This window comes from Vigna angularis, chromosome 6, assembly GCF_016808095.1.
Source record: "Vigna angularis cultivar LongXiaoDou No.4 chromosome 6, ASM1680809v1, whole genome shotgun sequence".
Classification (NCBI taxonomy): Eukaryota; Viridiplantae; Streptophyta; class Magnoliopsida; order Fabales; family Fabaceae; genus Vigna; species Vigna angularis.
In genome coordinates, this window is record NC_068975.1 from 32,572,643 (window position 1) to 32,600,153 (window position 27,511).

The following is a 27,511-nucleotide window of genomic DNA, read 5'->3' on the forward strand; positions in this document are numbered from 1 at the left end:
ATATTCGATAAATAATATCATAGTCTTCGACAGCATACAGTTAAATATAAATTTACAAATAATGAAAATTAAATTGAATAACAAATAAAGGATTTATTTACTATTTAAATAATATAAAACACACTTAATTACATAGTTTTGGTAGATAGGGTGACAAAATTGGATAATAGTTATCCTTGTAACCCTTTGTTTTGGTACATTTTAAAGGGTTTAGTAGTACTCTCAAAATATGACTTATAACCTGCGAGTTAATCCTGCGAGCTAATCCGGCTATCACGGGTTTGAACAGATCTAGGTTTGAGAAAAATATAATTTTTTTTATGTAAGATAAGTAATACAAAAATTATCAATTTAAAAAACTTATTTGTTTGCGTATTTATTTTTTTATTACAATTGAATTAAATGATATATATTATATATTTATTTTGAAATGTCTTTTGGAGTTAGAGTAAAATTTATTTAGATTTAAATTTAAAAAGTTATAATTTTTTTATTTAAAAAAAATATAATTAAGTAAGTTAGTGAGTCAACCCGTGGAGGAATGAACCATCTAAGATGTTAGCTCCCTAGCGAATGTCTTAACCATTCTGAGCTCTTTTCTTGTTTGTGGTTCTCCGGCAGAGAGTCGAAGGAGGCAAGGATGATACGATTATCATCAAATCAAAGGTGGAAGGAGATTCTCACTTCTTTTGCGAAAGACCATTCCCTTAAATGAAAAGCACATAAGCTCGCTCTACTACTTCGAATACGAGAAAGAGAATATAAGACAAAGAGATTCTTTACGGATTGGAATGCTAACGATTGATTCCCTTTCGGGCTCTTACACAGAAATTAAAGACTGAAAAGAGGAAGAGAAAGCAACTCTGACTCTGAAAGTCACCAACTTTCTAAAATAACTTAAATAAGTAATCCAATTACTTGCTTCGGAAGGAGGTGCCTGTAATAAGTTGGGTCGGGTTCGAAAATTTTCAGTTTACAAATATATAATCCTGTTGAATTGCTTATTAAGAGTCGGATTATCGTTTTAACACCTATAAGTTTAGTCTTGCTTTATGAACTTTATTTTTCCTTTATAATATATCGTTTTACTATAACTTTTGTTTATTTACTTTTTAGTCAAATACAGATTAATAATTTATCTTTTTCTTATTACATTATATATTTTTTTCTTACCCTATGTTATGTTCATTTCAAAATTATCTGGATTATCATTTTAGCTCCCTGATCATATTGTGAATAAAATAAATACTCCTCTAAATAAACTTAATTAAAATTTCAAGAATTTAAATTTTAACCTGTCTGAACAGTCTTGCTTCATTTCTTCACTCGCTTCATCACCTTGAGTTTTCATAAGACCCATAGAAGTTTTAAAAGTTCAGTCCCGCTGGGAAGGGAAGAAGAACGATACCTGGTTTTTGGGTTTCTTCTTTATCCCGAATCCAAGCGAAGAAGGAGAAAAGGTCATTAGAAGAAGAAGAAGAAGCTTCTGCTCTGTGCCAAAACAGAATAGTTGTTTCATAGAAGAAGAATAAGAAGAATGTCGTCGTATTTGGGATTCGGGAAGGCTTCAGGACCCAGTGCACCTCCCAAATCCGACTCTCCATACTCTTTTGGTTTCACCAACCCTTCTCCTATCCCTCCTACTTCTTCACCTGTTCCTGCTTTTTCGTCACAATCCACGCCCAGGTACGTCAATTCTTCAACAACCTTTATTTCATTTCATTGATATCTTGAATTTAAACCCTGAAAGCTTTATCTTTTTAGTGGGTTTTGTACTCACGTTGAAATGGGATGAGGAATTTGAATCGATTTGCATTTAACCCTTTCCCTTGCCTGTTTTCTGGAGCTACGAGAGTTTCTTGTATATTAGAACATGTGAATCTTCCGCAAAGGGTTATATTTTGATTTGAATTGTTTTTGTTAAAGAAGAGCGAGGGTGTCTGGCAACTGTAATTTGTTGCTTGCATTTGGAAGGGTTCAAGCGTTTTTGGCTCCTTGTTGTGTTCGGGTTATTTTATTGAATAGGGAGTCAGAAATGTTATATGTTATCAGTGTTTTGGAGGTGAAAATTGGGGATCACATCACATTATACCACGAATTGCATGATCTGGGTATCTGGGGTTAATACCCTTCAACTGCTGGGGATGTAGTGCTAAACATAGGTAGTATTTAAGCTGGATAGATAAAATGGAGAAATGCTTCAGATGTAATCTGTGATGGTGTAGTGTAGCGTCTTTGTCAGTGAATCTGTGAATGGAATTTCTTTTGTTCAAGTAAAACACTTACGGTACTCTTCTTGGGATAGTGAATGTTGGGTAGTAAATTACCGGAGTGAAATATCAGTGTAACTTGTTGAATGGATCTGTGTAAACCATTAAAATAGCCCCCATACTATTTATTACATCGTTTAAAATAGCACAACCTAGTGAGATAAGTCTTGGCCATTAATGCATGCGTTGTTTTGTTCAAATTCAGGTTAATGTCCTTGTATTGACTTCTGTTAAGGCATTAAACCCTGAAAATATTGTCAGGGATAACATGGTTAGAGTAATATTTAATACTAGGTTTGGATAAAATTCAAACAATTCCATGTACACTTTTGGTGGTGATAATATTTTTTTTTTTGTTTTTAGACACTAAAAGTTCCCATTCCATATGTTATGGCAAAACTAAGAGCACTTTTTGACCAGCATTTATTTCCAACTCGAACATATGTTTATTTTAGACTAGACATTCTTTTTGTGGGTGTAGTTTATGTTTAAAATGTTCATTGCATGATGCATTTTCATAGTTCACATTCTCTTTCAGATCCATTGATTCTTCCAGTTGGAGTGATGAACAGAAAATATTCTATAAAGATTTGGAGACCCATACCCCTCAAAGGCCTTCCCCAGCCACAACATTTATTTCTTCTCGTGATTCCACTACTGGTCTTACAGCCAGAACTTCAGGATTTCCAAATCCGGAGAGAAGATCGCCTCCTATATCTTATGCAGATGTTGAAGATTTGGGTAATTCTGATCAACCTGTCACGATAAATAAGTAAGACAATATCACCTATAAACTGTAATACTATATCATGATTCTATAAATTTATTATTTATTAGGCATTTTTATTGGAATATTGTATTTATAGAGCAGAAATATGTTAAGACAGTCCGAAATTGGGGTGGAGTTTAAGCAATTATCTCAGTTGCCCTGTTGTTTTGAACTTTATTATGAACAACCTTTTTCCCATGAAAATGCCATACAAGTTTCAGTTTGTTCAATTCAAGGTTCTATATAAACTGAAATGAGTAATTGAAAGGGATTGATTTGCCCTTTTTGGTGTTTCCCTGTGTTGAGTTGTTAGCACAACAATCCTTTAGACTCTTTATGCTCATGTGCATGTGTAGAATCATCCTAAATCCAGGACTTCCCAGAAAAATGTGAAGTCCCATCTCTAATTATTTGAGCCTGTTTAGTGGTTCATTTTTCAGGCCTTCTTTATCTCCTCCTAGACTGGGAAGCACATCAACTGTTCCAAGGACTGTTCCTCATTCTCAAATTCACCAGAAATCTTTTCCGTTTAATGTTCCTGAAGCCACTGTAGGCAAACCCATGAACTCCACTGCTTCTAAAAGAACAAGATCACCTGCTTCGTCATTTGCAGCCAATGAAACCCTTGAAGGAAACTTAATTTCCTCTGAAGACAACTCTGAACGGTATAATATTAGCTTGGCTCTATTTTTTGTTCATCATGCATTTATTTTATCTTACATTATTTATTTTTAAAGTATCTTTCCTCGTATGCTGTGCAGTGAAATTTTAGCCAAGGCCAAGCGTTTAGCCCGGTTCAAAGTAGAGCTAAGCAGATCTGAGCAAAATAATGTTGATATTCCCGACCAGAAGGCATTTGCTAGTAGATCTGAACAGTCTGTGTTGGAGCCGAAATATGTGAGGGGGCATTTAGTGGATTCAGCTAGCAACTTTAGCAGTGCCCATGTTGTTGCTGATAATGAAGTCTTGGAAACATCCAATGTAATTATTGGCTTATGTCCAGATATGTGTCCTGGTATATTTTCTCAGATTTTAAATCCAAGAGTGAACCTGTGAGAATTGTTATATGTTGAGATCTCATGAAAGATTTGAGATTCCTTATTTGTTTTTAATATGGGGAAGTGCATTTTCAGAGAACCACAATTCTAACTTCATTTTGGAATTTCTTTTACTAGGGAAAACATGTTACATCGCCTGAAAAATTTAGCCCAAATTTTGATTTGTGTTTCAGAGTCAGAAAGGGGAGAGCGTGAAAGAAAAGGGGATCTTGACCAATATGAACGTGTGGATGGGGATAGAAATGTAACTAGCAGACTTCTTGCAGTTAAGAAGGTGATTCTCATATTATTAAATAGTACTGTTTTTCCTATGAAATTGCTCTCTACTCTTTAAGTATTATTAGTTACTTAAATCGTTCATGTCAGTATACTAGAACAGCTGAGAGGGAAGCCAGTTTGATCCGGCCTATGCCCATCCTGAAGAATACAATTGATTATCTACTCACATTGCTAGATCAGCCTTATGATGAGAGGTTTCTTGGCGTGTATAACTTCTTGTGGGATAGGATGAGAGCAATTCGGATGGACCTGAGAATGCAGCACATTTTCAATCAAGGGGCTATTACTATGCTGGAGCAGATGGTACTTCCTTGTGGCCATGTTATCATTATTTATTTTTTTCCATACATGTTCTTAAGCCTTGGTTCTAGTCATCCCTCTATGAATGGGTGAACACAGTAAGGAGCATAGATTGAAAAACCTCGGGCAAGATTTTACAGATTTACAACTTCCCAATAGAAATACACATCTTTCATTATCACCCTAAAATATGGAAACACTGTGCACTATTAAATATTAGCATCATGAACTTAGCACTTAAAGACCTTGCATGGTTTGGACTGAAAGTCAAGTGTCTTCTCTTCTTAGTCCAAAAGTTATACATCTGAATTAATCTTGATTTGTTGTATCAACTGTTATATATTTTCTGAAATTTAGCCTCTGTTAGTTTTTTCCTTCAGAAAATTTCCTTTTCATTTAGTCATGTCTTGTGTTGTAACATGACTGCCACGAGTTATTAGTCAGTGACTCACTGTAGCGTGCATAGCTTGTCAGATGACTTGATTTTCAATTTTTTAGGCTAATCACTTTTAGTACAGCGATAGTATAATCAAAATCACATGCTAAAACAAAATATCCATGCTTTTCTTGCAATAATACATACAAAAGCCACATTATTGCTCTTATTTAAGTGATAATGTCATGTTTCTCTCTTCGTAGTTCATTAAATTTATGTGGGTTATGACAATACCAAATGTATAAATTTGGTGTTTATCACTTTCATAGTTGTGTATTGGTAGAATATCTTTTGAAATATCGGTTATAATTATATAGAACATGCATATGCTTGCTACAAAGCAGTATCTGAGGATTATGAAGGCTAATGAAGCTGTGGATTTCTGTGGTTCCAGATAAAATTACATATCATTGCAATGCATGAATTATGTGATTACACTAAGGGAGAAGGATTTTCAGAGGGCTTTGATGCTCATCTCAATATTGAGCAGATGAACAAAACTTCAGTTGAACTGTTCCAGATGTATGATGATCATAGAAAGAAAGGAATGAATATTCAGACTGAAAAAGAGTTTCGAGGCTATTATGCTCTTCTTAAATTGGATAAGCACCCTGGTTATAAAGTAAGTAGCCTTTGTAGTGCTTTTGATTGTCTGATTTAATTTGCTATGAAGAAATCCAAGGAACTAATCTAGTCATGCTAGGTTGAACCTGCCGAACTCTCCCTTGAAATTGCTAAGATGACTCCAGAGATAAGGCAGACTCCAGAAGTTCTATTTGCCCGCAGTGTAGCAAGGTCATAATTCTCTTTGAGGTTTATGTGTGCGTGTGTATGTTTTTAATCTGAACATTCCCTGATTTTGTTTTGCAGAGCATGCCGAACTGGTAATTTTATTGCCTTCTTTCGGCTTGCAAGAAAAGCAACTTATCTTCAAGCATGTCTAATGCATGCTCACTTTGCAAAGGTATGTGATATTGTTTTCTATTTTGTGCTCAATAAAAATCATATGATTGTACTTGTCCTTGTAAAGCTTAGGGCGGCCACTCAGATTGGAAATGTATTTACTCAATCATTGCAGGCAATTAGGAAATTGCTGAAGTTGATTGGAGACAAAATTACACTATCTTATCTTGCTCCATTTTGCTAGATAATTGAATATCTATCACATGATACATATCAAAATGATAACCAAGTAAAATTAATTTCGTTTTAATTTTATGCGATCCCTTTCAGTCTGCAATATATTAGTGGAAATAATTTTGTGGAATTCACTTTATTAGTGGTTTTGGTTATGATGTGAATAAACAACTTCGTATAAGAAATCCTAACCTTTATGTCTCGTCTTACTTTACCAGTTGCGTACCCAGGCACTTGCTTCTCTACATTCTGGCCTACAGAATAACCAAGGAATCCCTGTTGCTCATGTTGCCAACTGGCTTGCTATGGAGGTATGTTTATTAGATAGATTTGGATGTCTCATTTTCCCATTTTTCTTGTTTCAAGGGGAAATGTGGGTGTGAGTGTGCATGGCAGGATATTGCATTCATGAATTTCCAACCTTCTCATAGATTCACCTTTGCTGTATTAATTAGGATGAAAGCATAGAGGGCCTCTTGGAGTACCACGGATTCTTGCTAAAAATATTTGAAGAACCTTACATGGTGAAGGAAGGTCCATTTCTCAATGTTGATGTTGACTATCCCACCAAGTGTTCAAAACTTGTGCATAAGAAAAGGTCTGGAAGGATAATTGAAGATATTTCACTCTCAATTCAAGCAGAATCAACACATGTTGAGACTATGAAAGAGATTCAGATGAGGAAGCCTGAACCACAGGTAGCTTCACCTGTTAAAAATGACAGTTCTGTCCAGAACCCTGATGAGGAAATTCCAGACGCCGTGGCTATTTACTCCCCTGAGGTATCAAGAAAGGCATTTAAGGATGTTCCAGACAGTCCAAAAGATAAAGATATCTCTGGTCATCGTCTGTCACCACTGAGCTCTCCTTTTCCTAATATTATTCCTGAACAACAACTTCCTAGATTTGGTGTTTTCAATGGTACCAATTCAGATTTGATTGCTAGAGGCTCTCCAAATAGAAACTTTCAGTTTAGTGTTGAACAAAGGCCATTGGAGATTATACCAAAAAAAGCTCCACCGGAAAGTTCATTAGGTTTTAGTTTTTCAGTGCCACCTCCTGTGTCCCACGCTGTATTCAAGGATGAGCCTCTAATTATTCACCAAGAGCATGAAGATGAAATTAATGAATTTAGTGAAAATTGTCAAGATGAAGAAATTGCGGAGGCCAAGCTGAAGTTGTTCTTAAGGTTTTTATTCCTTTTTCATTTCAGAATTATATTTTTAATTACATATGAAATGTTTGCACTATTTATTATTTTTATGCTGTTTTACTGTCTTCTTGTCAGGTTATGGAGGAGGAGAGCATCAAAATTAAGAATGTTACGGGAAGAAAGGCAATTAGCATCAAATGCTGCACTAGACTCTATGTCGTTGGGTCCCCCAATTCAACATTATATAGATGTAAGTATGACAGGATTTTTGTGATTCTTCTATGAACCTGTATCTTTGACTTGGTTTATTTATTTTTTACTTTGGCGGTTACCTTTTTTTGATGTAGCGACCTGGCAACTTTGATAAGTTTGACATTGATATTGCTATGAGGGAGAGATATGAAAAACAGGAGAAATCATGGTCAAGACTTAATGTTTCTGATGTAGTTGCCAGTACATTAGGCAGAAGAAATCCAGATGCTAAATGCTTGTGCTGGAAAATTATTCTATGCTCTCAGATGAACACTGGATATGAAATGGGGGGAGCAGGCACTTGGTTGACCTCAAAGTTCATGCCTTCAAGTGATGAAGATGTGGTTTTTTCATCGCCTGGCTTGGTAATATGGAGGAAATGGATTTCTAATCAATCTGTCATCAATCCTTCCTGCTGCCTCTCTGTAGTTAGGGATACAGCATTTGGTAGTCTAGATGAGGCAGTATCTGGGGCAGGTGCTGTTATGTTTCTTGTGTCTGAGAACATCTCATGGGAGCTTCAGAGGTCTCGTCTTCATACTCTTCTGATGTCAATTCCATCTGGGGCCTGCTTGCCTCTTCTGATTCTATGCCACTCATACGATGAAAGGTTCTCTTCTGCTATAACTAATGAGCTGGGCCTTCAAAACATTGATAAATTGAAGATCAGTAAGTTTCTGCTTGTTTTTCTGTACGAAAACCAGCGGATGGAGCACTTGAGCGGATTTTTCAGTGATACACGATTAAGGGAAGGACTGGAATGGCTGGCATGTGAATCACCCTTGCAACCCAACATTGGCTGTGTGAAAACACGAGAACTTGTTTACGCCCATCTTAATTCCTTCCCAGGTGGGCAGCGCATTGCCATCAACTCCAACTTGGGGCCTAATGACTGCATCTCATTGTTCAATGAAGCCTTAGATCGCTCAATAAAGGAAATTACTGCTACTGCCAGTTCAAATCCCACTGGTTGGCCTTGTCCAGAAATTGGTTTACTTGACAAGTTTTGTGATGAAGACAGAGTAGTGAAAATGTGCTTGCCAACTTTGGGATGGAGCTCAAACGAGAAAACTGAACTAATTATTCGTGCTTTGCAAAACTGTAAGCTCCCTACTTTTCCTGGTGATTTATCCTGGTTAGCCAGAGGTTCTAAAGTTGGACAGGAGATAGAGCACCAGAGAAAACAGCTTGAGAATTGCTTGATCCAGTACTTGACTCATACTAGCAAGACTATGGGAATTGCTTTGGCAACAAAAGAGGCTTCTGTCACAATGCAAAGCTGCGCCAGGCTTGAGCTACGTGGCTCAAATTACCATGTAATTCCTCACTGGGGTATGATTTTTCGTAGAATTTTCAACTGGCGTTTAATGGGTTTATCTAGCAGGGAAATCTCCATGGCCTACATCTCAGAACGTCATCATGTTGCTCTTCCAAATGTGAGTCCTGAAACATGGCTTTCTTATTATCCAGACACTTCTTTAGATGAAATAATCAGTGTGAGCTGCAACTCTCCTCTTCCCGTTAAGCATCAACCACTTCAACGTCTTCCAAGGATGGTTTCAAATGATGTATTCCAAGGAACTGTTAACCAGACAGATTCTGAAAACAATCTTCCGCTTGATAAATCACCTACCATGGATTCAGCTACAACATTTTCTAATGCCAAACCAAATACAGAAGCTGACAAATTAAGCAAGCTATTGGACCATTGTAACTTGCTGCAGGATAGCATAGATAAGAAGCTTTTTTTATACTACTAATACCCAGGTCACTTTTCTTCTTACCATTCCTTGTATCTATCCTAAACTGAAGTAAATTTTGATTTATAGGAAATTTTGTACAATAGTTAATTGTATTTTTTTTTTCATTTCCTTTGATAAAATCAAAATTTATGGAATTGTGATGCTAACCATGACAATCATTAGTATTCATAAAATGGGAATATAATTTTTTTTTCCTAAAAATATGTTGTTTGCTAACATTTTTTTTTAATTTTATAACTAATATAGAAATATCGTTGAATCTATTTATTAGCATCTATACACCATTTAGGTGTTTTGATTCTTCAAATAGCATGAGTGAAACAACAGTCTCAAATTGGATTTCTGTAAGTCTCACTGCTCAGATATGAAAAACGATATTAATTTCAACATTGTAAAATATATGCATATAATTTATAAATAAAATAACTTCATCAATCAATTTAAAAGAAAATATGATTTAATTCAGCAATCATAAAATCCTTTAGACATAATAATATTAGTTGTAATACATAAAGGAGTATCTAACATTGTAAACAAGTCGATTATTAATTTGTATCATGTTAAAAAGAATTGAATTGATATTATGTGGTTAAGTGAAAGTTAAATAGGACTCAGTACATACTTGTCGCATTAGAGGAGTTCTTCCCTAATAATTTTACATTATTTTTTGTCATCTATAACATTTAATCAATTTTATTTATGTGGCGTGACAATTACATGAGTAATTGACTTTTATTTTGTCACTTCAGAAAATTCAACTTTTTTTTAACAATTTTAGATTATATCAGCTACTAATAATAGATAAACTAATTTTAAGGGTTGTTGTTAATTTTTTTAACCATTTTTTCATTTATTTTTTAAATTTCGGATGCTAATTTCATTAATAATTTATTTTAGGGACTATTTTATTTATTTCGAGAATAAACTAATCTTTACATTAAAATATTAGACACCATATTAAAATTACCCTATATTATATTTATATTTGCATGTTTTACAATAATAGTCTTTTTAATTTTTTTAGAAAATTATTCCTTCTAACTGTTTTAAATTATTACTTTTCAGCAATGGTTGAGATGATATATCAATGTGTATTTGAAAAGAGACGCTATAAAAGTAACACATTTTTGTTTTCTTTTAAATTCATTTACCCATTTCTTTGTAGTTGAAAAAGTGTGAGAATTTATAGAATAATTTTTCACAAAAATAATTAAAATCTGAAAATATTTAAATTTGAACTAATATTAATCGGATATTTTCCCTATTAGTTTAAAGTTTCTTTTATATAGATAAAGAATCATAATTACGCTTATCGAGACAAGTTTACTAAAAAAGTAATTATTTTCATTAATAAACACTCTCTCAAATAGATATTTAAGATAACTGAAAAATGAACAATATATTTTATTAATAAAAAATAAAACCACAATTATTTTTGAAATGAATATAGGGGTATTTTGGACAGAAGAAGTATAAGAGAAGGGTTCTTAAATGTGCATATTAAAAAGAACCTGTGTGTCTTTGAAATCCTTCCATAATGGTGTACACCTAATAACATGGTACTCTTTTTAAGGATGTTGCTCATGAATGTTGCAGCATGGCACATACATGCCAGAGGGACTCATCATCATCACTCTCATTGCATTGCATTTAATAATTTATTAAACCATTTTTCAAATTAAACCATGCACCAAAAAACACTGAACTAGGACTGTTTCTCCTTCAGTGCCAGAATAAATAAAATATTGAAATCTATAAATCCACCATTATTATATCAATCAATGATATGCAATGCAAGTGTAAAAGAAAATTTGACATCAGGAAAAGAATTAATTCTTTTCGTAAGAATCCATTATTTTAAAATAATTCTTAAGATAACTTTACCTAATAAAAAACATATTCCTGTCATTACTGAAAAGCATATTCCTAATAATTTTCTTACATTCATTTTACGAAACCCAACACAATGAAACAGTAAATTACAACAATTTAGGTGTTAAAATGGGTTAATTACTTGTAATCCCAAGCATTCATTGAGTCAGTCACTAATTTGCAGTAAAGATGTGAAGCTAATCTTCAAAAGCAATACAAAGAATTCAGATGTTTGTAAAAGATACAGAGGATCCAGCATGAGGACGAGGATAATGGATTTACATTTTAAATAGCACATGGCTTGTCTTCCAAGTTGACCATTGACTACAATGTAATGCAAATCCTAGTAGTCAATCAGTCACCAGCCAAACTCCTTTCTCCCGAGTTATTTATAGACCTCTTTCCAAAGTTTCAATTTGGGGAGTGGAGACGTAGAGCTAGCTACTCAGGAGGACAAGTTTTAGTGTTACTCCTGAAGTGGTTCTGTATGGTTATGACAGTGAATTAGTAAGAGATTGAGAACAGAAAAAAATGACTATTAATCATTTGTTCTTTCTACATTCTGAAAAGGATCCTTCAGCTTCCAAGATAATGAACCTCAAATCAGTAACCTTCAGCAGCCTGACAAATTGGGTCAGCAATTTGGCTTAATGAACCATAGTGGCAAATAAACAACGTTTATGGCTGTAATGCAGAAGATCGAAGAGTAGACAGCGAAATGTACCTTCAAGGAGAAAGTATAAGCATACATACTAAACTTCCTTAAAGCCTCTCTCCAATCACTGTAAATGGAAAAGGGAACAATGAAATGAAACTCTAACAACAATATTGACCAAATAACTAATAGAAATGGTGGCAAATCAATCCTTAATAATTTCTTTTTAACACACTCTGAAGTTGAAACTAATCGAAAATCATGAAAATTTTGTAGGTTACAATCCCTACTTAATGAACCTAATTCATAACTCTTATAGTTTTCAAAAAATTTTAACCACCAAGGAGTGTGTTGCTAGCACACCTTACTGATCAATATTAAACAATGCTAGTGTGAGTGTACCTATGTAACAGATGTTGGACAAGCTGGAGAAGGGACCACTATGGCTGGGCTTTTAGTTGAGACCACATGCTGTGGACAGGACTGTAAATCAGAGAAGCCATTCCTGACCGAACGATAAACATCTAACCCAGTTGTGGCAGATAATTCAGATGCTCCCTTTACCCTCTTGCTCTTGGTCCTTGTTACAGTGCTGACATTGACCTCTCCTGATCCAAGTCCAGATGTACCTGACTACAAAAAAGATAAAAAATTAGGTTTTTAGGTTATAAGATGAGAAAGATTCAAATGAATCTAATCACAAAGGGAGTTTGTCTCTTCAATAAAACATAGCATTCATTAAGGAAATGCATTTGAGACACAAAAGGGTAATATATTGCTGTGTATTTTTTAATAGAAGTACAAGTTTCTAGAGATTGGTAAACTATAGATCCCCATATGGTAGTCATGAGTAACCAAACCTGAAAGCAGACTAAACTTAATCATCGGTCATTTATAAACCTCTGATAACATCTAAATATAGTATTACACACATTTAAAACCTTCAATACAGAATAGGAATAAACCTGAGAAAATTCTCTAGGGGTTCCACCAGGATCGGTCACTTCTTACCACCACTAAACATTTTGGGGCTGGCCAGTGAGGGGTTGAGAATATTTAGAGACATTGTAAGTCTAAAATCTGTACCCAGTACTAAATGAAGAAAAAAAACAAGATAAGGCAAAAGAAGTACTCAAGTAATCATACATTAGACAGGCCTTTGATCTGAACGATAATAATTGTTATATCATCAGTTCGGCCATCGTGTTCTAACCATAGTTTATATGACTCTCCAGCAATGGCAGCACATGCATCACGGGGATCTGAATAACTTGCTGCCTGCACGATAAAAGAAATCAAGGAATTCATCAAGACAAGACATCGAATAATAGTTCTACTTATCAGATTTACTAGAAACCATAGTACAAAAACTATAAGTGGAAACTAGTGGGAGGTAATTTGTACATAAAAAGCTCACAATAATTTGTGAAAATGTATTAAACAGGACAACAAGCATTGGATATTTGTGTATGCTAATGCAAATAATCAAAATGATCAAAAGCAAGATGTGGAATTTTTTTTCTCACCAAACAAACCTACACAGGTTGAGTTATATGAATCATTAACCATTAATATTTAGTCCCGTGAACCATTTACAGATTAAGCTTACATAATTATGCGAGCTAATACGCATGAAAATAAATAGGCCTTAAAATATAAACCTCAAAATAAAAATTCATCTTAAAAAAGAATATAACGCAAAAGTTATGAGATTACATTAACTAATATACCCTTCTCTCTTAAGAATAACTACACATTAAATACCATTAAAACACCATGTCGTCATAAGATCTAAATTCAAAGCATGACCGAATGTGAAAGGACATGTGTGATTGGATGATGTTAGCAAACACCAATTTGAGTTGTAAGACAGAATACGGCAATGGGTTAAAAACATTATTCCACGCAACGCAACCAATAAAAATAAGCATAAAAAGAGAAAAATACAACATAACAGAAAATCTCTAGTAGTATCGTACAGCAAGAAAACATAATTACATCACGAAAAACAAAAAAAATATAATTGCAACTTGCACGCTTCAAGCTTCATAAGAAAACATACAACAACATCATTAAAACTACAAAAGGAACAGAAAATAAGTCTTGCAATAACTACAAGTACAATTCAACCAATGAAGATATTATCAAAATTATTACTAAAGCTTATAAATCAGAATGAAGTTGCAGGCCATACCATATCAACAACAGTTTGGCTGGATAGGAACTCAAATACCCCATCACTTGCAACAACAAAGAAAAGATGGTTAGGTGTAAGCTGAACCGTTGACACCTCAGGAACAGCAATTACACCGATAGTCTCAGCCAACATATCCCCTACACTCCTTGTAAATGCAGCTCCAGGCACCGTCCCATTCTGAACCCACAACCTAGGAGGATCATCACCCTGACTCTCTTCATCACCCCAAGTCTGAATATCCGGATCCTTATGCCCTTCCACCTGATCAACACTCAAAACCCTTGCCCCACAAAGCTTCACTCTCTCATACTCATCTCTCCTAAATGGTGTCTGATCAGTGGACAAGTCCTCAGCAACAACCCGGTTCCCATCCTTAACAGCCAGCACTGCTCTCGAATCACCGACATTAGCAACATAAAGGGTGTCCCCAATGACCAGCACCGTAATTGCAGTGGTGCCACTCAAGGAATCGTCAATCTCATTCTTATGCAAGTCCTCGTTCGTGGTCAAGAAAGCAGAAGTGTAAGCCTTGACAGGGTCCTCCAACAATGCAAAGTCACTTGACAAATTTTCCACCAACCTATCCTTAACAAAGTTCGAACACTGGGCACCAAATTCGCCATGCCCATCATAAACACCGAAGAAATGGACACTTGGGTTACCTTGGAACTGTGTCCTAATGCAGAAACTATCCTGGTTTTCCTTATCAGGTGAATCAGGATAGTACCCTCTCTGAGTGAGCACAGAGTATTCTAAAGTGAAGTTATGGGAAGGAACGGGAACAAACTGCAGTGAACTCTGAGTGAGAATGTGCTTCCTCTGGGTACCATAAGGGCCAAGTTCTCTGAAGTCCCTGGAGCCACCCACTGACGGTGAAGGGTAACGGGTACAGCACTTGCCATGGACACACCCCATGCTTGAACAGTAAAGAAGCTAAAAGAGATTAAAAAACAGAAAGGAAAGGTCAATGTGGCTCCAAGGTGGAAACTTTGAGAAAGAAGAAGAAAGAAACACAAACCCTAGTGACAAGGAGGGGAGGAATTGGGATTTTGAGGAGGAAATTGTGGTGAAAGGGTGACAAAAAAAGAAAAGGGTGAGTGAAGAATTATGAAGAAGTGAACAAAAAAAAGGAATGATTTGAAGGAGGCCACAGAAACTGAAAAAGGGGTGAACCCTAGAGGGAGAGGAAGGGTTACCCCACTAAAAGATAGAGACATTTTGGGGTTTGGGTTGGCATTGAGAACGTGTGGAGTGGGGCTGGCGAAAGGGAAAGGAAGAATTGTACTTTTCGTTTGGGAACAGAGAGGGAGCATAGCATCGAAGGAAGACGATGGAAGGAAGCAACACTACAAAGGGAATGGGTTTGTTTCTGGTTTGTTCTCCCGAGAGAACGAAAGTGACACACGCACACGCACTTACAGCGACACCATTCCAGATTCTCTTCTCTTCTATTCTATTCTATTCCATGAGTGCATGCTTCCATTTCTTTCTCTTCCAAGCAAACTCACAATTCTCTTTTCCAAATTTTCTTTCTTTCCTTTTTATAAATTTTTCTTGTTCACTTCTTTCTCCTAAAAAGTGTAATGAATGAAAACAGTGATAATAGGGTGATTGAAAATTTCTTTCACTTTTTAGTAATGAAAAGATTTAATGTAATGGATTTGGGAATTCAAAATGCTTAATCAAGGTTTTATATCATTTTGAGAATAGTTTTACTCTAACGGTCATTTATTATTTTTCCATTTTAACTCTATAATTTATTATTTTTAAAATCAATACATTTATTTGCTCTAAAACTTAAAGCTGTGAGCAGTTGAAAATTGAAAAAAATTAAGCCATTAATTAATGTCGTTAATTCCTCCTCTAATCAAATCACTAACGGTAGGTGCTGCGTCATTTGTTGCCTCATATTTTGCAATGTCACATTGAATCTCAAATTATTGAGACATCACTTTCATGTTTCAAACTAAACTTTCCAAAACATAAATGTTTCAAACTAAAATTTTCATCTCATGCCTCCTGTTATCATGCCTACAAAATGCTATCGCAATTGTTTGATTTTTTTTAATATTACAATTATAAAAATCATTTTCGATTATTGTAATGTTAATAATTGTCCACATTAACTCACATTGTTATGGGGAAGAATCACTCATCACATTTTCAATTATTTAATTATCCAACATTATAATGAAGTCCATAAAAAAAACTATCGAAGCTTGTTAAAATCATTCAACGTATATAAATCGATCATTTCTAAATTATTGAATTAATAAACAAAATAAACAGTAGCAACTGAATAATCAAAATCATTAAATACATGTAATCTGCACTCAAATTAATACGTTTATAATTTAACATAATCATCAAACGAATCTTAACCAATGCTATTTTTTATTAGGAAAGTTTATATTGCTCGGAATAAACCAATCACGAAACAAAATAACCAAATATCAATTATATGCGCAAAAATTAATCATGAAAGCCTATTTTAAGATTTTGGGTTGAGTTTGGATCTCAGATGTGATTACAGAAACTTACACATACAAGCAAATAAAAGACATGAAACTTGAAAAAAAATAATTGTTCTAAGATTGGATTGTTATATATTTAATCATGTTCTAATCCATATGATCTAATCTAAGAAAAATATATCGTTCTAATTCGTTTGATTTAATATAAAAATATATATGAGAAATAGGCTAAAAAAATTGTACAATATGTAACATATTATATATTATAGAGATTACATATTTTAGAAAAATGAAAAAACAATTAATTTAAGATTATATAGAAACTTTAAATAAAAAATATTCATTATTTTTCCAGGTGAATTTTTTTCACATAGAGTGTAAAATGTTCTCAAACCAATTGATTTAATTTTGAAGAAACAATATGTTAAAATTATTTAATTTATTATCATTAACTAAATCTGCAACGTGTATTTTCAAAAACATTAAAAATCCTAATGTAAAAAGTCCCATCAATATATCTAATTTGTTAAAAATTAGAATTTTTAAAAATTGCTGGCTGTGGGGTATCTAATTTGTTAAAAATTAGAATTTTTAAAAATTGCTGGCTGTGGGGTTCGAACCCACGCGCACTTATGTGCAGAAGATCTTAAGTCTTCCCCCTTAACCACTCGGGCAAACCAGCTTGATGCTATAACTGTTGAAATAAAAATATTTAATAACTCATTTAAATCATATAGTAATTTATTAAGTATATATTATTTTTGCAAAGTTTAAATTTAAATTTATTAATATTAAAATTTGAATACTCTTTTTTCTATTCTATTTCTTATCTAATCTCAAAAGGTTCCAAGAAGGAATAAAATAAAGCTCTCTAATGCTTGTAAAGTGGGCTTCATGAAAACTTTCCTTATTCACTCCCATTTTATTTGTTATTTTTTCTTCTCAAATATAACCTTTTTATTATACAACAAGGTGCGTTTGTATTTTGTTAGGAAGAAAACTCTCCTTTGTACATTCCAATATTTTTTCATCCATTACGAAAAATAAAAAATATGGTTTTTTATCATGTATTCCAACCTAAAAACACATTTTCTCAATGAATAATGTACAATAGGATTATGTTTTGTTACATTAGAAAGTTCGAATGACAAGGAAAACAAAATACATCTGTGTGTTGGGAAGGGTTAAAGAGAAAATAAATATAAAATTGATGACAAAATAACTATTTGCTTAATTTTTGTAAGAGAATGAAAAAGAGGAAGGAATCAGATGGGCTTTTGGGAATACTTTGAAACTTTGATGAAGGAATTATCCCCTGTTTTTCATTTGCCAAATGTCAGCAAATTTTCAATTGATTTGTGTGGATTTGGTACATTTGGGGAATATTTATTCATTGTAAAATTATGAGATTTGAATTAATGCTGGCAAGAGGCAATTTTTTATTTATTTTTTGTTCATTTTGTCTTGTGTTTTCTCTCCAGAAAAAAAAAAGAGTTGCATGGTGGGGTGATAATTATGTGAATTTTAACTATAAGATCGATTAATCTATTTAATAATCATTTAAATTTGAGTGATAATCATGTGATGCGATTGTTTAACATTTAAAGTTGCATGTTATGTCTACTTAAAACCATCAATTTTTTTTCATCAACTAAATACATTTAACAGTTGAACAATTAAAAAGAATATATAATAAATCAATCTACCAACCACTGATGAGTTTAAAAATGTTGAATTGTTAGAGTCAACATAGAAATATTTAGCCTATATTCACTAAACCATTTGAATAGTTTACTTCATTCATTTATTATTTTATACCTAATGTTTTTATTCTATATGATGACAAGCTCATATTTTCTTATTTCCATTTTTGTCATCATTAACCTTTCCTAGAGTAATAAAAAAAAATGGAATTGTCCAATTAGATCAAACAGAAAAAACTAACAAAACGAACCAAGACAGGTAAAAAAATTCTGTTAAATTAAATTATTTCATTTTTTTTATACTGTTTAACTTGAAACCTAAATGAACTTAGGTCAAATCGACCTTATAGACTTACTAACCAAGCTTTTTTTTTTTTTTCTAAAAAAACAATAGTTATATTTTAAAATAAAATAAAAATATTGTAATAATTATGTATAGCTTCTTCAAAAATAGAAAAACATAAAAGGATAAAAATTTTAACATGAGAGTTTCATACCCTCATTCTATTTTGATAATTTTTCAAAAAAAAATTATAAATATAAATAAGTTGTATGAGGAGCGGGTAAGGACTTAACAAATCATGATGAGAATTAAAAACTAATCAATAAGTGATAACAATCATTGATGGATAATTAATGAGAATAATAACGATTATATATATTTCATGAGAAACATATATCTCACTTGAGGATCAGAGTGTTTTATGTAGGTCTACTTTGAATAGATCAATAGACCCTACAATAATAACTAGATGATTGGACGATCAATATTGAAATCACACAATAAGAAAATCGTAGAATCAGAATTATCGTTTCTCAACACCTATACATTGAAATAATTTTATTTTATATATTTTAAATCGAATCAAAATGACATAATTTTAATTTATTTTTGATAAAGATAGTATTCCAGTTACATGAATTTAATATAAAAAACCATGAAAATTGTATAGACTTTAACTTTAAAAATATTTTAAACTAAACTTATGTGACCTATTTTATAATGAAGTTACAACCTTAATTACCACGGTTTATCTATTTTCGGTAATTTTTCTAAAAATTGCAACCTGTGTTTTCTTTTGCCTCTTACTCTTGTAGGCTTATTTATTTTATGGAGAAAGTTTTTACTTGTATTTTCTGGATTTACATAATGTTAGGAGACGAAAGGGCATGCAGAAGAAAATGTGGCATTGGACGTAAGTAAAAGCCTACTACATGCATCTGCATCCTTCATAAGTTGTATAAATTTACGTATCAACAAAATGATGAAGAGTGGTTAATTTGAGTGTAGAGATGCTAACGAAAAGATAAAACAGAGAAGGAAGAAAGGAAGATGAATATATAACCTCAAAAAAAAGAAAAAAAAAAAGAGCACTTTTAGAGCCACTAAAACATGCTAAAAAATCCGAGGCGTGACAAGCCTAAGTGGGGTGCATTATCATGATCTTCCACCACTTACTTACTATTCCAAAACGAATCCTCTGTTACTTCTTTCTTTCTTCCCCCACTCAAACAATATATTCACCACCATAATAAACCAACCAATACCAATCACTTCCTGCCACCTCACCACCCCTCAAATTTTCCCCTACACCCTACCGCATACTACTACTTCTAATGTCCACTTTTCCGACGAAGCGGCGAAAACGTTTGAAACACCACACTCCCAGAATCCGGGAACTGGTCCATGGCGCAACTCCTCAATTTCATCCCCATGGGCTCCACCGCACCCGCCACCTTTCTCCAAACCTCGTTCCCCAACGACGTCGTCGACACCGACATCGTCCCCGGTCGGAATATCTGCACCACCTTCCTCACCACGTGGACTACGTCCACCTCACTCGACCTCGACCCCACGCACTCGAAGCTCGCGTAGCTGTAACCCTCCTCCGGAGTCACGTGAATCGTCGAGTACCACTCCCCATCCATGCCGTTCATCGAGTACCCGCACGGGTCGAACGCGAAGTCGCACACCAACGCGTGCGGGTTAATCCCGTCGATCCCCGTCAGCTCCGTCATTTCCCTCCCGGCCGAGTCCCCGCTTCTGCCGTCGCCGGGACGGCGGAAGAACTTCCCTGCGAGTAGGGGGTCGAGGTCCGTCATGCAGATTTCCAACGTGTAGTTGTGGTGGTAGAGCGCGTGGGAGTCACTGGTGGCGGTGAAGACGTGCCAGGCGTGGGAGGATGACTTGGAGGGCATGATGGAGGCTTTTCGGAAGCACAGGTTGGGAGGGAGCGTGGCTTCTATGTAGGTGACTTCGTCGTTGAAGCTCGTGTGAGGGAAGGGTTGTGACAGAGGGAAGATGAAGGTTCCGCGAGTGTAGCGGCAGGAGGAGAGCGTTAGGCCGAGGTGGGTGTGGGCGTAGAAGATCAATGGTGTCATGGATTTGAGAAGCTGCGTGGTCCCACACGTTTTGATTATGATCTTTGTTGGGTACACAAAGAGGCTCGATTCTGACAACACATAAGCGTCGAAGTAGGAGTTTCCAACGGCTGAAACCACCGTGCATTGAACCTCTTGCAGAGTTTGGTGTATGCAATCGAAGTCGAGCTTTCGGAGACCCAGTTGAAGCAGGGCTGGGTCGTCACAGAAGAAATGAAGCTCGAGGCGCTTCTCGAAGCCTTCGAAACCTGAGAATGCGAATGCCATTGGTGAGAAAAGGTAATGTTTTTTGTGGTGAGGGGAAGGTGAGGGAAAGGAAGGAAGGTGATTTGGATTTATAGGTGTGTGAGTGAGAGTGAGAAGGAAGTAGGGTTTAGAAGAGAGGTGTGAGCATGCGGGTGATGGAACCAAGAATGATGATAGTAGCCATTATGAAGTGAATACGATGATTATATGCAACAATTTTGTTATGTTTTTTTACTTCATTCTTCTCTACCTTCCTTCACAGACACCAACAACACACCACGCTCGTTAACTCATTTCTTCTTCCTTCATTGCTTCCACCACTCTCTTTCATTCTTCTAAACATCTACCTACGTATACAACTATTGCTTTTCCTATAACATATTTACACACCTCAAACATCATCCTTTACATGTTTTCTCTTCTACTTAAACTCCTAATAATACTTGGATTATATTAAACATGATTAATATTAAAATATTAAAAAACTTAACACAAGTAAGTTTCAAATCACAGGTAAACATTTAAAGATTCACTCCCACCATCAAATCTTCTTAAAGAATAAGTTTTTAAAAGATTTGCTTTTCCAGATAAATCTTTAAGAAATTTGATGGCATTACATGGTTACACTGACTACCACTCTTAAATATTTTAGTTTAACCAGTTATTATTATTATTCTTAATCCGGTTTTTATATGCTTTAACAGTGGATTATCGTGGTTTAACATTTCATAAAATATTTTGTACGATGTGGACTCTGCTATACAAAGTTGGTTCCGTGCCTTGCTACTAAAAATTTAGTTTAAAGTAGAATTAATTGAATTTGAAGTTTGAAAGATAAGTGGGGCTAATTTGACCAGAATGATTGGTTGAACTGATGATGAAAAATGGCAGAAATAATTGTGTTGAAACCATACCATACACTTCTTTTCACAGTGACAGAAACTGGAGATTTAGTAAGAGAGTTGAAACCTTGTTCATTGAAAGGAATTTGATTCGGTGAGTCAAAATTCGGCATTCAGCTTAACTATTTCAATGATAATTCCATTAAAACAGAGACATAATAATCATAAACCGGGGCTGGATGTTGTATTGTTGTTCTGTTAAACAACAATTATGAGCTCTCTAGAGATAATTAATGGAGGGGTTTGATTAGAGGTCTAGTTAAAAACAGGGTAAACAGAACATCTTGTGACCAAAAAGTGAAATTAGAAGTAAAAGACCCAATCACTTGGGACTCTGTTTGATATGAGCATACTCTGATATAGATTATGGCCACTGCATAATGGAAAAGTGCAGACACCTCTGTTGATGGAGACATCTTTGTCTATTGCTGGGATAGCAAGTGTTAATTAACCAAAATCTTGACGTGCTCAAAATATCATCCATATTTGGCGTTAGAATAACAATAATTATTATTTTTCAGAGGAACAAAATGAAAAAAAAACAAAAGAAATCAGGCGTGTCAGGTAAATAATGAAAATATCCTTGAATTGGGGAGCCCCGTACGTGAATGAAACGAAAAGCACCAGCATCATTTTTATTCTTCATGCAGTTTCATGTAGCTAGGTGGCATTATCATTATTTTTCTCTAAATTAACAATTTCATTTCTGCGTTTAACAAAGCATGCATGCACTCTTGTTTGTTAAACGTGTCAGCATCAAAATTTAAAACGATTCTCTTTATCCTCCAAAGTGATTAGTTTTAAAATCTTGGTTCATAAAACATCCAAATAACATTCATCATTGCGTTACTACCAAAGTTGAATATTTTCAACATCAAAATAATTTTGGTAAATATAACACCCCCAGATGCTTATTTCTGCGTCTAGTTAACTTGTATACACAGCTCAACAGTTTATATAATGACAGTTTACTATTTTATTTTTCTAACCAAACCCCAGATCGTATATAATAACTGTCATGTAACTTGTTGGGACATAAAAGTTGACTTGGATCATAATGTTTAACTAGTCTGACATAGAAGTAACAGTAATTTTGAAGTAAAAGGAAGTAATTAGTGCTTCATGGTCTTTTAGAGGAAGTTTTGGTAACCTGTCTCTGCCGACATGTAAAACTAACTTCTCCATCATATAGGTGGTCTCCTTGACTTTCAATTTACGAGTATTGGAGACATTATATCAGTAACAATAATTCAGCATAATCAACAATACAGAAGCTTCTCCCTGGTGTAGTATAAAGACAGGTAGAATGTAGTTTTCAAATTGAAAAGAGAAAGGTATGCAAAATCCAGCATACAGTACCAATACAAGAGAAAGTGTGTAAAGGGGAGTGAATAAAGAAACAAACTCTGAGCAGAGGAAAGGCAATGATGAAAAATTGTGAGTTAGAATCAAATTTTTTCAGTTTTAAGGGGTTGAAATGATGCAGAATGTATGTCGTCATCAATAAATCTTATGGTTGTGGCTGGCAGCCACCATAATGAGCTCAATATCCACCTCTTTGTGATGCACGCGCACTACCAAACCCAAAACACTATCTCACAAGCTTAAGTTCTCTCACACGCAAGGCAAACCAACCAGCCACACGCGCAACCGCACACACAAACTCAGACATTGGTTCTTGCAAGAATCCGTATGTTTTCACTTCCTTAGATGAAGATCATATAAGCCGAATTTATAGTTTATAATTACAAATGGAAGAATTAAGTTAAACTTAAAACCTTCATATAACCTCTATTGGGTCTAAAAAATAGGAGGTTCATAAAAAAAGTACAACATCTGAGCCCAACTATATAAAGAATTAATATCACTTTCTATTTCAAACCCTAAAGAATAGGTTAATTCAAGCTTATACAACGCTTTATTTTCTCTTTTCTATCCAACGTGTGACTTAGACTTACTAGGACTTAAACTTAAAACTTTTATATAATCTACCTTTATACACACTCTGGTGGGTCTACGAAGAAAATTTATGCGAAATATATAACATCAATAAAACCTGAATCCAATTATACAAGAGATTGACATAATCTTTTATTTAAAATCTTAAAACTATAGATTAATAGATCTTCGTGATCCTCTACTTTCTTCTTGTTTTTATTTAAGGTGAAACTTTAGACTCACTTAAAATTTTAATATAAACATTGTCATTTTCAATTTTGTTTTTGTTTTGTCGAAGAACTCTAGGTAGTCTGCCACCTTTTTGACATGGGAAGTCTGAAGCGAAATCCTAGATTGAATTGTTGGGAAGGATGATTTTTGAAAAAAGATAAAAAAGTTAGGAGTTGAAACCCATCTTAATCTTAAAGTTTGGTCCCACTGAAAGTATAGTCACCTTTCTGAAAGCCACATCTTGTTCACCCTCCACCTCATTCATTCCAAACCCATGATTGGTCCCATATGTGCCCCCGAGACAACCACCGTGGATGACCCCACAAGGCTTCACATAATCTAAACATGTGTCCCAACTTCATGGCACAACAAGGTCCATCTTTGTTTGTAGTGGTAATGAGATTTCAGGGACATGGTGTCCCCACTCAGCCCTTAACTGCAAGACAATGCCATAAGTTGCCCAGGAACAACCTGGCTTTAGCCGCCATACTTGCTTGCATGCGCAAGTTGCAGCATACATGAACCCAATTGGAACACAACCACAAATCAAAATGCTGTTACAAATTCTTTTTTACAACACTCTACTAATGAGCATCACTGTACCATGCGCACAAAACTCCCCATTCATCAATACCCCACCAGGCTGCAACTCAATTTGGAAAGGCTTCCCATGTAATATTCATATACCATCAAAACTGGTTGGAGCCTTCATTCATTTTTCTTTCAAAAGAAATCTAATGGTTGCAGCTTGATTGGTGTGGAAATGAATAGTATACTCAATAGAATAAAGTAAGTAATTTGAGCATAACATTGTATTAACTCTTTAATAATACCCCACCTCAGGTGTTAATTGATTGTTAGAGTATGATATATGAGGAGTTCTGATCAAAGTAGAATCTTGATGATTGTATCAACATGCTTAACAAAAATTTAGGATAAGTGCATGATTAGTAATAATTTTAATTTCAGATATACTGTTGTTGTTTGGAGTTTTTCTTTTTCGTATTTTGATTCAAATGCGTGATTAAATGTTTGAAGTAAATGAAAATCTAGGAAAGATGATTCTTGTGCAGGATGGTTCCCACAGGAATCATTCCTAGGAGGTGGTGCTGAGATTTTTTGAAACAAACAAGACATGTCGTGAACTTTTAAGTGGGCAATCTCTTGAAAATGGAAAGTGCCCCCACAGCTAAAATAAAATATGCATGCACAATCCAAGACCTATTTTAATCGATTCTTGTGATGTTTTTAATATTGATGTGAGGCCTCGAGCATAAGAAAATGTATGAGATAAAAGGTTGGCACATACATTGGAATGTATAGCGCAATGGTTAGAATTTAAAGTATAAATTTAAGTCTCCCATTTGAATAGAAATGAAAAGAATAAAGTATCATATATAAAGTTAAAAAATACATTAATTTATTGTCTTTAGATTTTAAGTATAAATTTGTGTTAATTTCTGACCTGATTAGACTCATATTTTATTAATATTGTATTTTTTTATTAAATTTTCTTGTCGATAGACTCAAAATTGAGATGTACTGCATAGTGTGATCCCATGCTCCCATACACCACACATCATTCTTCTTGTGCTTTAACCAGACCAAATCCCTTATTTGGTTTTGAAAACAAATGCATGTCTATGTTTGTGTCTGTTTTGCAAAATTGGAATCTCTGTTGATTGCTCCTTGCAAGTATCATTCTGCTGCGTCATCACCTTCTTCATCCTCTCTTATCTGTCAGCTGTCTTATTCGTCTACTTTACAATTCAAGTTTGGTGTACAGCAAGAAATCCTACCCAATCATGCCCTCTTTCAACTCAATGCACCACCATAGTACTACTATCTTCACTAAATTTCATGCGCCATCTATTTTTTCTTATTCAAATTCATTCACTCACGTCTTCGTAAGAATTCATTGACAATATTTTTCCATAAAAAAAGATAATGATACTTTGACAACATTTTTTTAACAATAGTTTAATATCATCTACATGTCATTCTGTAATTGGTCCAAAATTACTACACAATTAATAATAATAATCATAAACATCAATATGAACCAATCATAAAATGACACGTAAACAATGTTAAAATATTGTCAAAAAAATATTGTCTAAGTATCATTATCCATAAAAAATCATTTTTTTTAACTACATTATCTTTCCAAAAAATAACATCAATTAAATATGATCACAATTTTAAGACTTCAACTTTTAAGAGACAATAAATTTATAAATTTGTCTAAAAATATTTATTCGTGCAAAAAATTGAAATTTTGTTTTTAACAAAGACTAATTTGAATTACTAATGATTTTATCAAAGACTACGTTCGTACAGTTTCACTTTTTAAGGTTTAATCATGTGCTAAAAATATAGGGAGAATGATTGTGTCACATGCTTGTAAGCTTAGAGAGGACTATTTACTATAATTCTATTTATTTAGAGACTTAATTGGACGAAGTAATTGCTTGAAAGACTGAAAATTGATGGTATTTTAACAACTTTTAACATAAATTTTGAAGAATGATCTATAATATTCTGGTTTACCTGATGAAAAAGATAACATGAAAGATGCAAATACAGAAAAAGATAACATGGAAGATGCAAATACAGCATCTCTTTTAAGTGTGTGTTAAAAGATCTTTTAATCCACAGTAATAAGATATTGTCTGCTTTGAGTCAAGTCCTCACAAATTTGTTTTTGATATCAATTTCTTAATAATGAAAATATGTTATATGTATATAAACTTATCTTCATCTCTTATTTTATCTTATGTGAGATTTTGTTTGTACTTAACCATAACTAGCCTTTCAACTGTGACGTCTGAATCTGGTTTTCATTCTGCAAGCATGCATTGTTCGAATCATTGTATTCTTCTGCTCATTTTTTCCTATTTCTCTAATCGCTAACTTGATTCATTCAAAAGCAATCACATCTGCAAGCTCTGTTACAGTGCTTTTCCATTACTTTTTCATTTTTCATTCCTAAGTAGAAATTTCCCATCATATATATTTATATTTTCAATGATAAAATATAGCTACAGTATTTTAAGAACTTTTTTTGGTAGTGTTTTTCAGTTAAAAAAATGAGTTTCACTTTATATAATCAGTGTTGATCAAGTTTAATGTGGTGAGATTATTGCGTGAGTTAAAATTCAATTTTAACTAAAAAAGAATGTATACTTAAAATAGTATAAAAGTAGGTTTGTTCTTGTATCACCCTCCCCAATCATGACAGAATCTCACAAAGTTTGGAGACAATAATAGCCATTTTTGTTCCAAATCTAGCTATTTTGCTTCCTGCAAGAAAGTTCTTCAGCATTAACTCTCAATCTTAATAAATAATCTTTAATTAAATATAAACCTAGTTCTAATTAATTAACTTATCATTTACTACTGTTTAACCAGCTTATGAATACCCAACTACTACTATCTGTGGAATCTGACCAAGTGCTGACATAAACATGTTGTCATTCCAACTGTTAAATTAT

At 34.0% G+C, this 27,511-nt stretch overlaps 3 protein-coding genes and 1 non-coding gene across 14 annotated transcripts; 1 reads left to right on the forward strand and 3 right to left on the reverse strand.

Annotated features, from left to right (window-relative positions):
• The first annotated feature begins 1,311 nt into the window (after positions 1–1,311).
• Positions 1,312–9,521, forward strand: LOC108342793 (SAC3 family protein B). Of its 2 annotated transcripts, none has more exons than XM_017580595.2 (13): positions 1,312–1,686; positions 2,809–3,042; positions 3,465–3,704; positions 3,801–4,054; positions 4,271–4,371; positions 4,464–4,679; positions 5,507–5,734; positions 5,816–5,907; positions 5,983–6,076; positions 6,468–6,560; positions 6,705–7,438; positions 7,538–7,652; positions 7,750–9,521. In XM_017580595.2, the coding sequence occupies exons 1-13, from the start codon at positions 1,538–1,540 to the stop codon at positions 9,412–9,414; spliced, it is 4,215 nt and encodes a 1,404-aa protein (XP_017436084.1). In that variant the 5' UTR covers positions 1,312–1,537; the 3' UTR covers positions 9,415–9,521. The 2 variants fall into 2 exon arrangements, with proteins under 2 accessions (XP_017436084.1, XP_017436085.1); XM_017580596.2 differs by having other exon boundaries at positions 3,480–3,704.
• A 1,884-nt stretch (positions 9,522–11,405) lies between these two features.
• LOC108343433 (probable protein phosphatase 2C 35) lies at positions 11,406–15,672 on the reverse strand. 10 transcript variants are annotated; one of them, XR_008250097.1, is made up of 6 exons: positions 15,160–15,667; positions 14,139–15,074; positions 13,091–13,222; positions 12,347–12,577; positions 12,014–12,071; positions 11,406–11,910 (listed from the first exon to the last, which is right to left on the reverse strand). XR_008250097.1 is itself a non-coding variant. In XM_052879485.1 (4 exons), exons 1-3 carry the CDS (start codon positions 15,054–15,056, stop codon positions 12,347–12,349), a joined length of 1,281 nt encoding a protein of 426 aa, XP_052735445.1. In that variant the 5' UTR covers positions 15,057–15,666; the 3' UTR covers positions 11,406–12,071. The 10 variants fall into 10 exon arrangements, 5 of the variants coding, with proteins under 5 accessions (XP_052735445.1, XP_052735447.1, XP_052735448.1 ...); XR_008250098.1 differs by having other exon boundaries at positions 11,406–11,772; positions 14,139–15,666; XR_008250096.1 differs by having other exon boundaries at positions 14,139–15,666.
• A 1,542-nt stretch (positions 15,673–17,214) lies between these two features.
• TRNAL-UAA (transfer RNA leucine (anticodon UAA)) lies at positions 17,215–17,297 on the reverse strand. The gene has a single exon. It is a non-coding gene; the product is annotated as a tRNA-Leu (tRNA).
• Positions 17,298–19,570: 2,273 nt separating this feature from the next.
• LOC108342474 (S-adenosylmethionine decarboxylase proenzyme 4) lies at positions 19,571–21,252 on the reverse strand. Its single transcript, XM_017580260.2, has one exon. The coding sequence runs from the start codon at positions 20,965–20,967 to the stop codon at positions 19,933–19,935; it is 1,035 nt and encodes a 344-aa protein (XP_017435749.1). The 5' UTR covers positions 20,968–21,252; the 3' UTR covers positions 19,571–19,932.
• Positions 21,253–27,511: the final 6,259 nt, after the last annotated feature.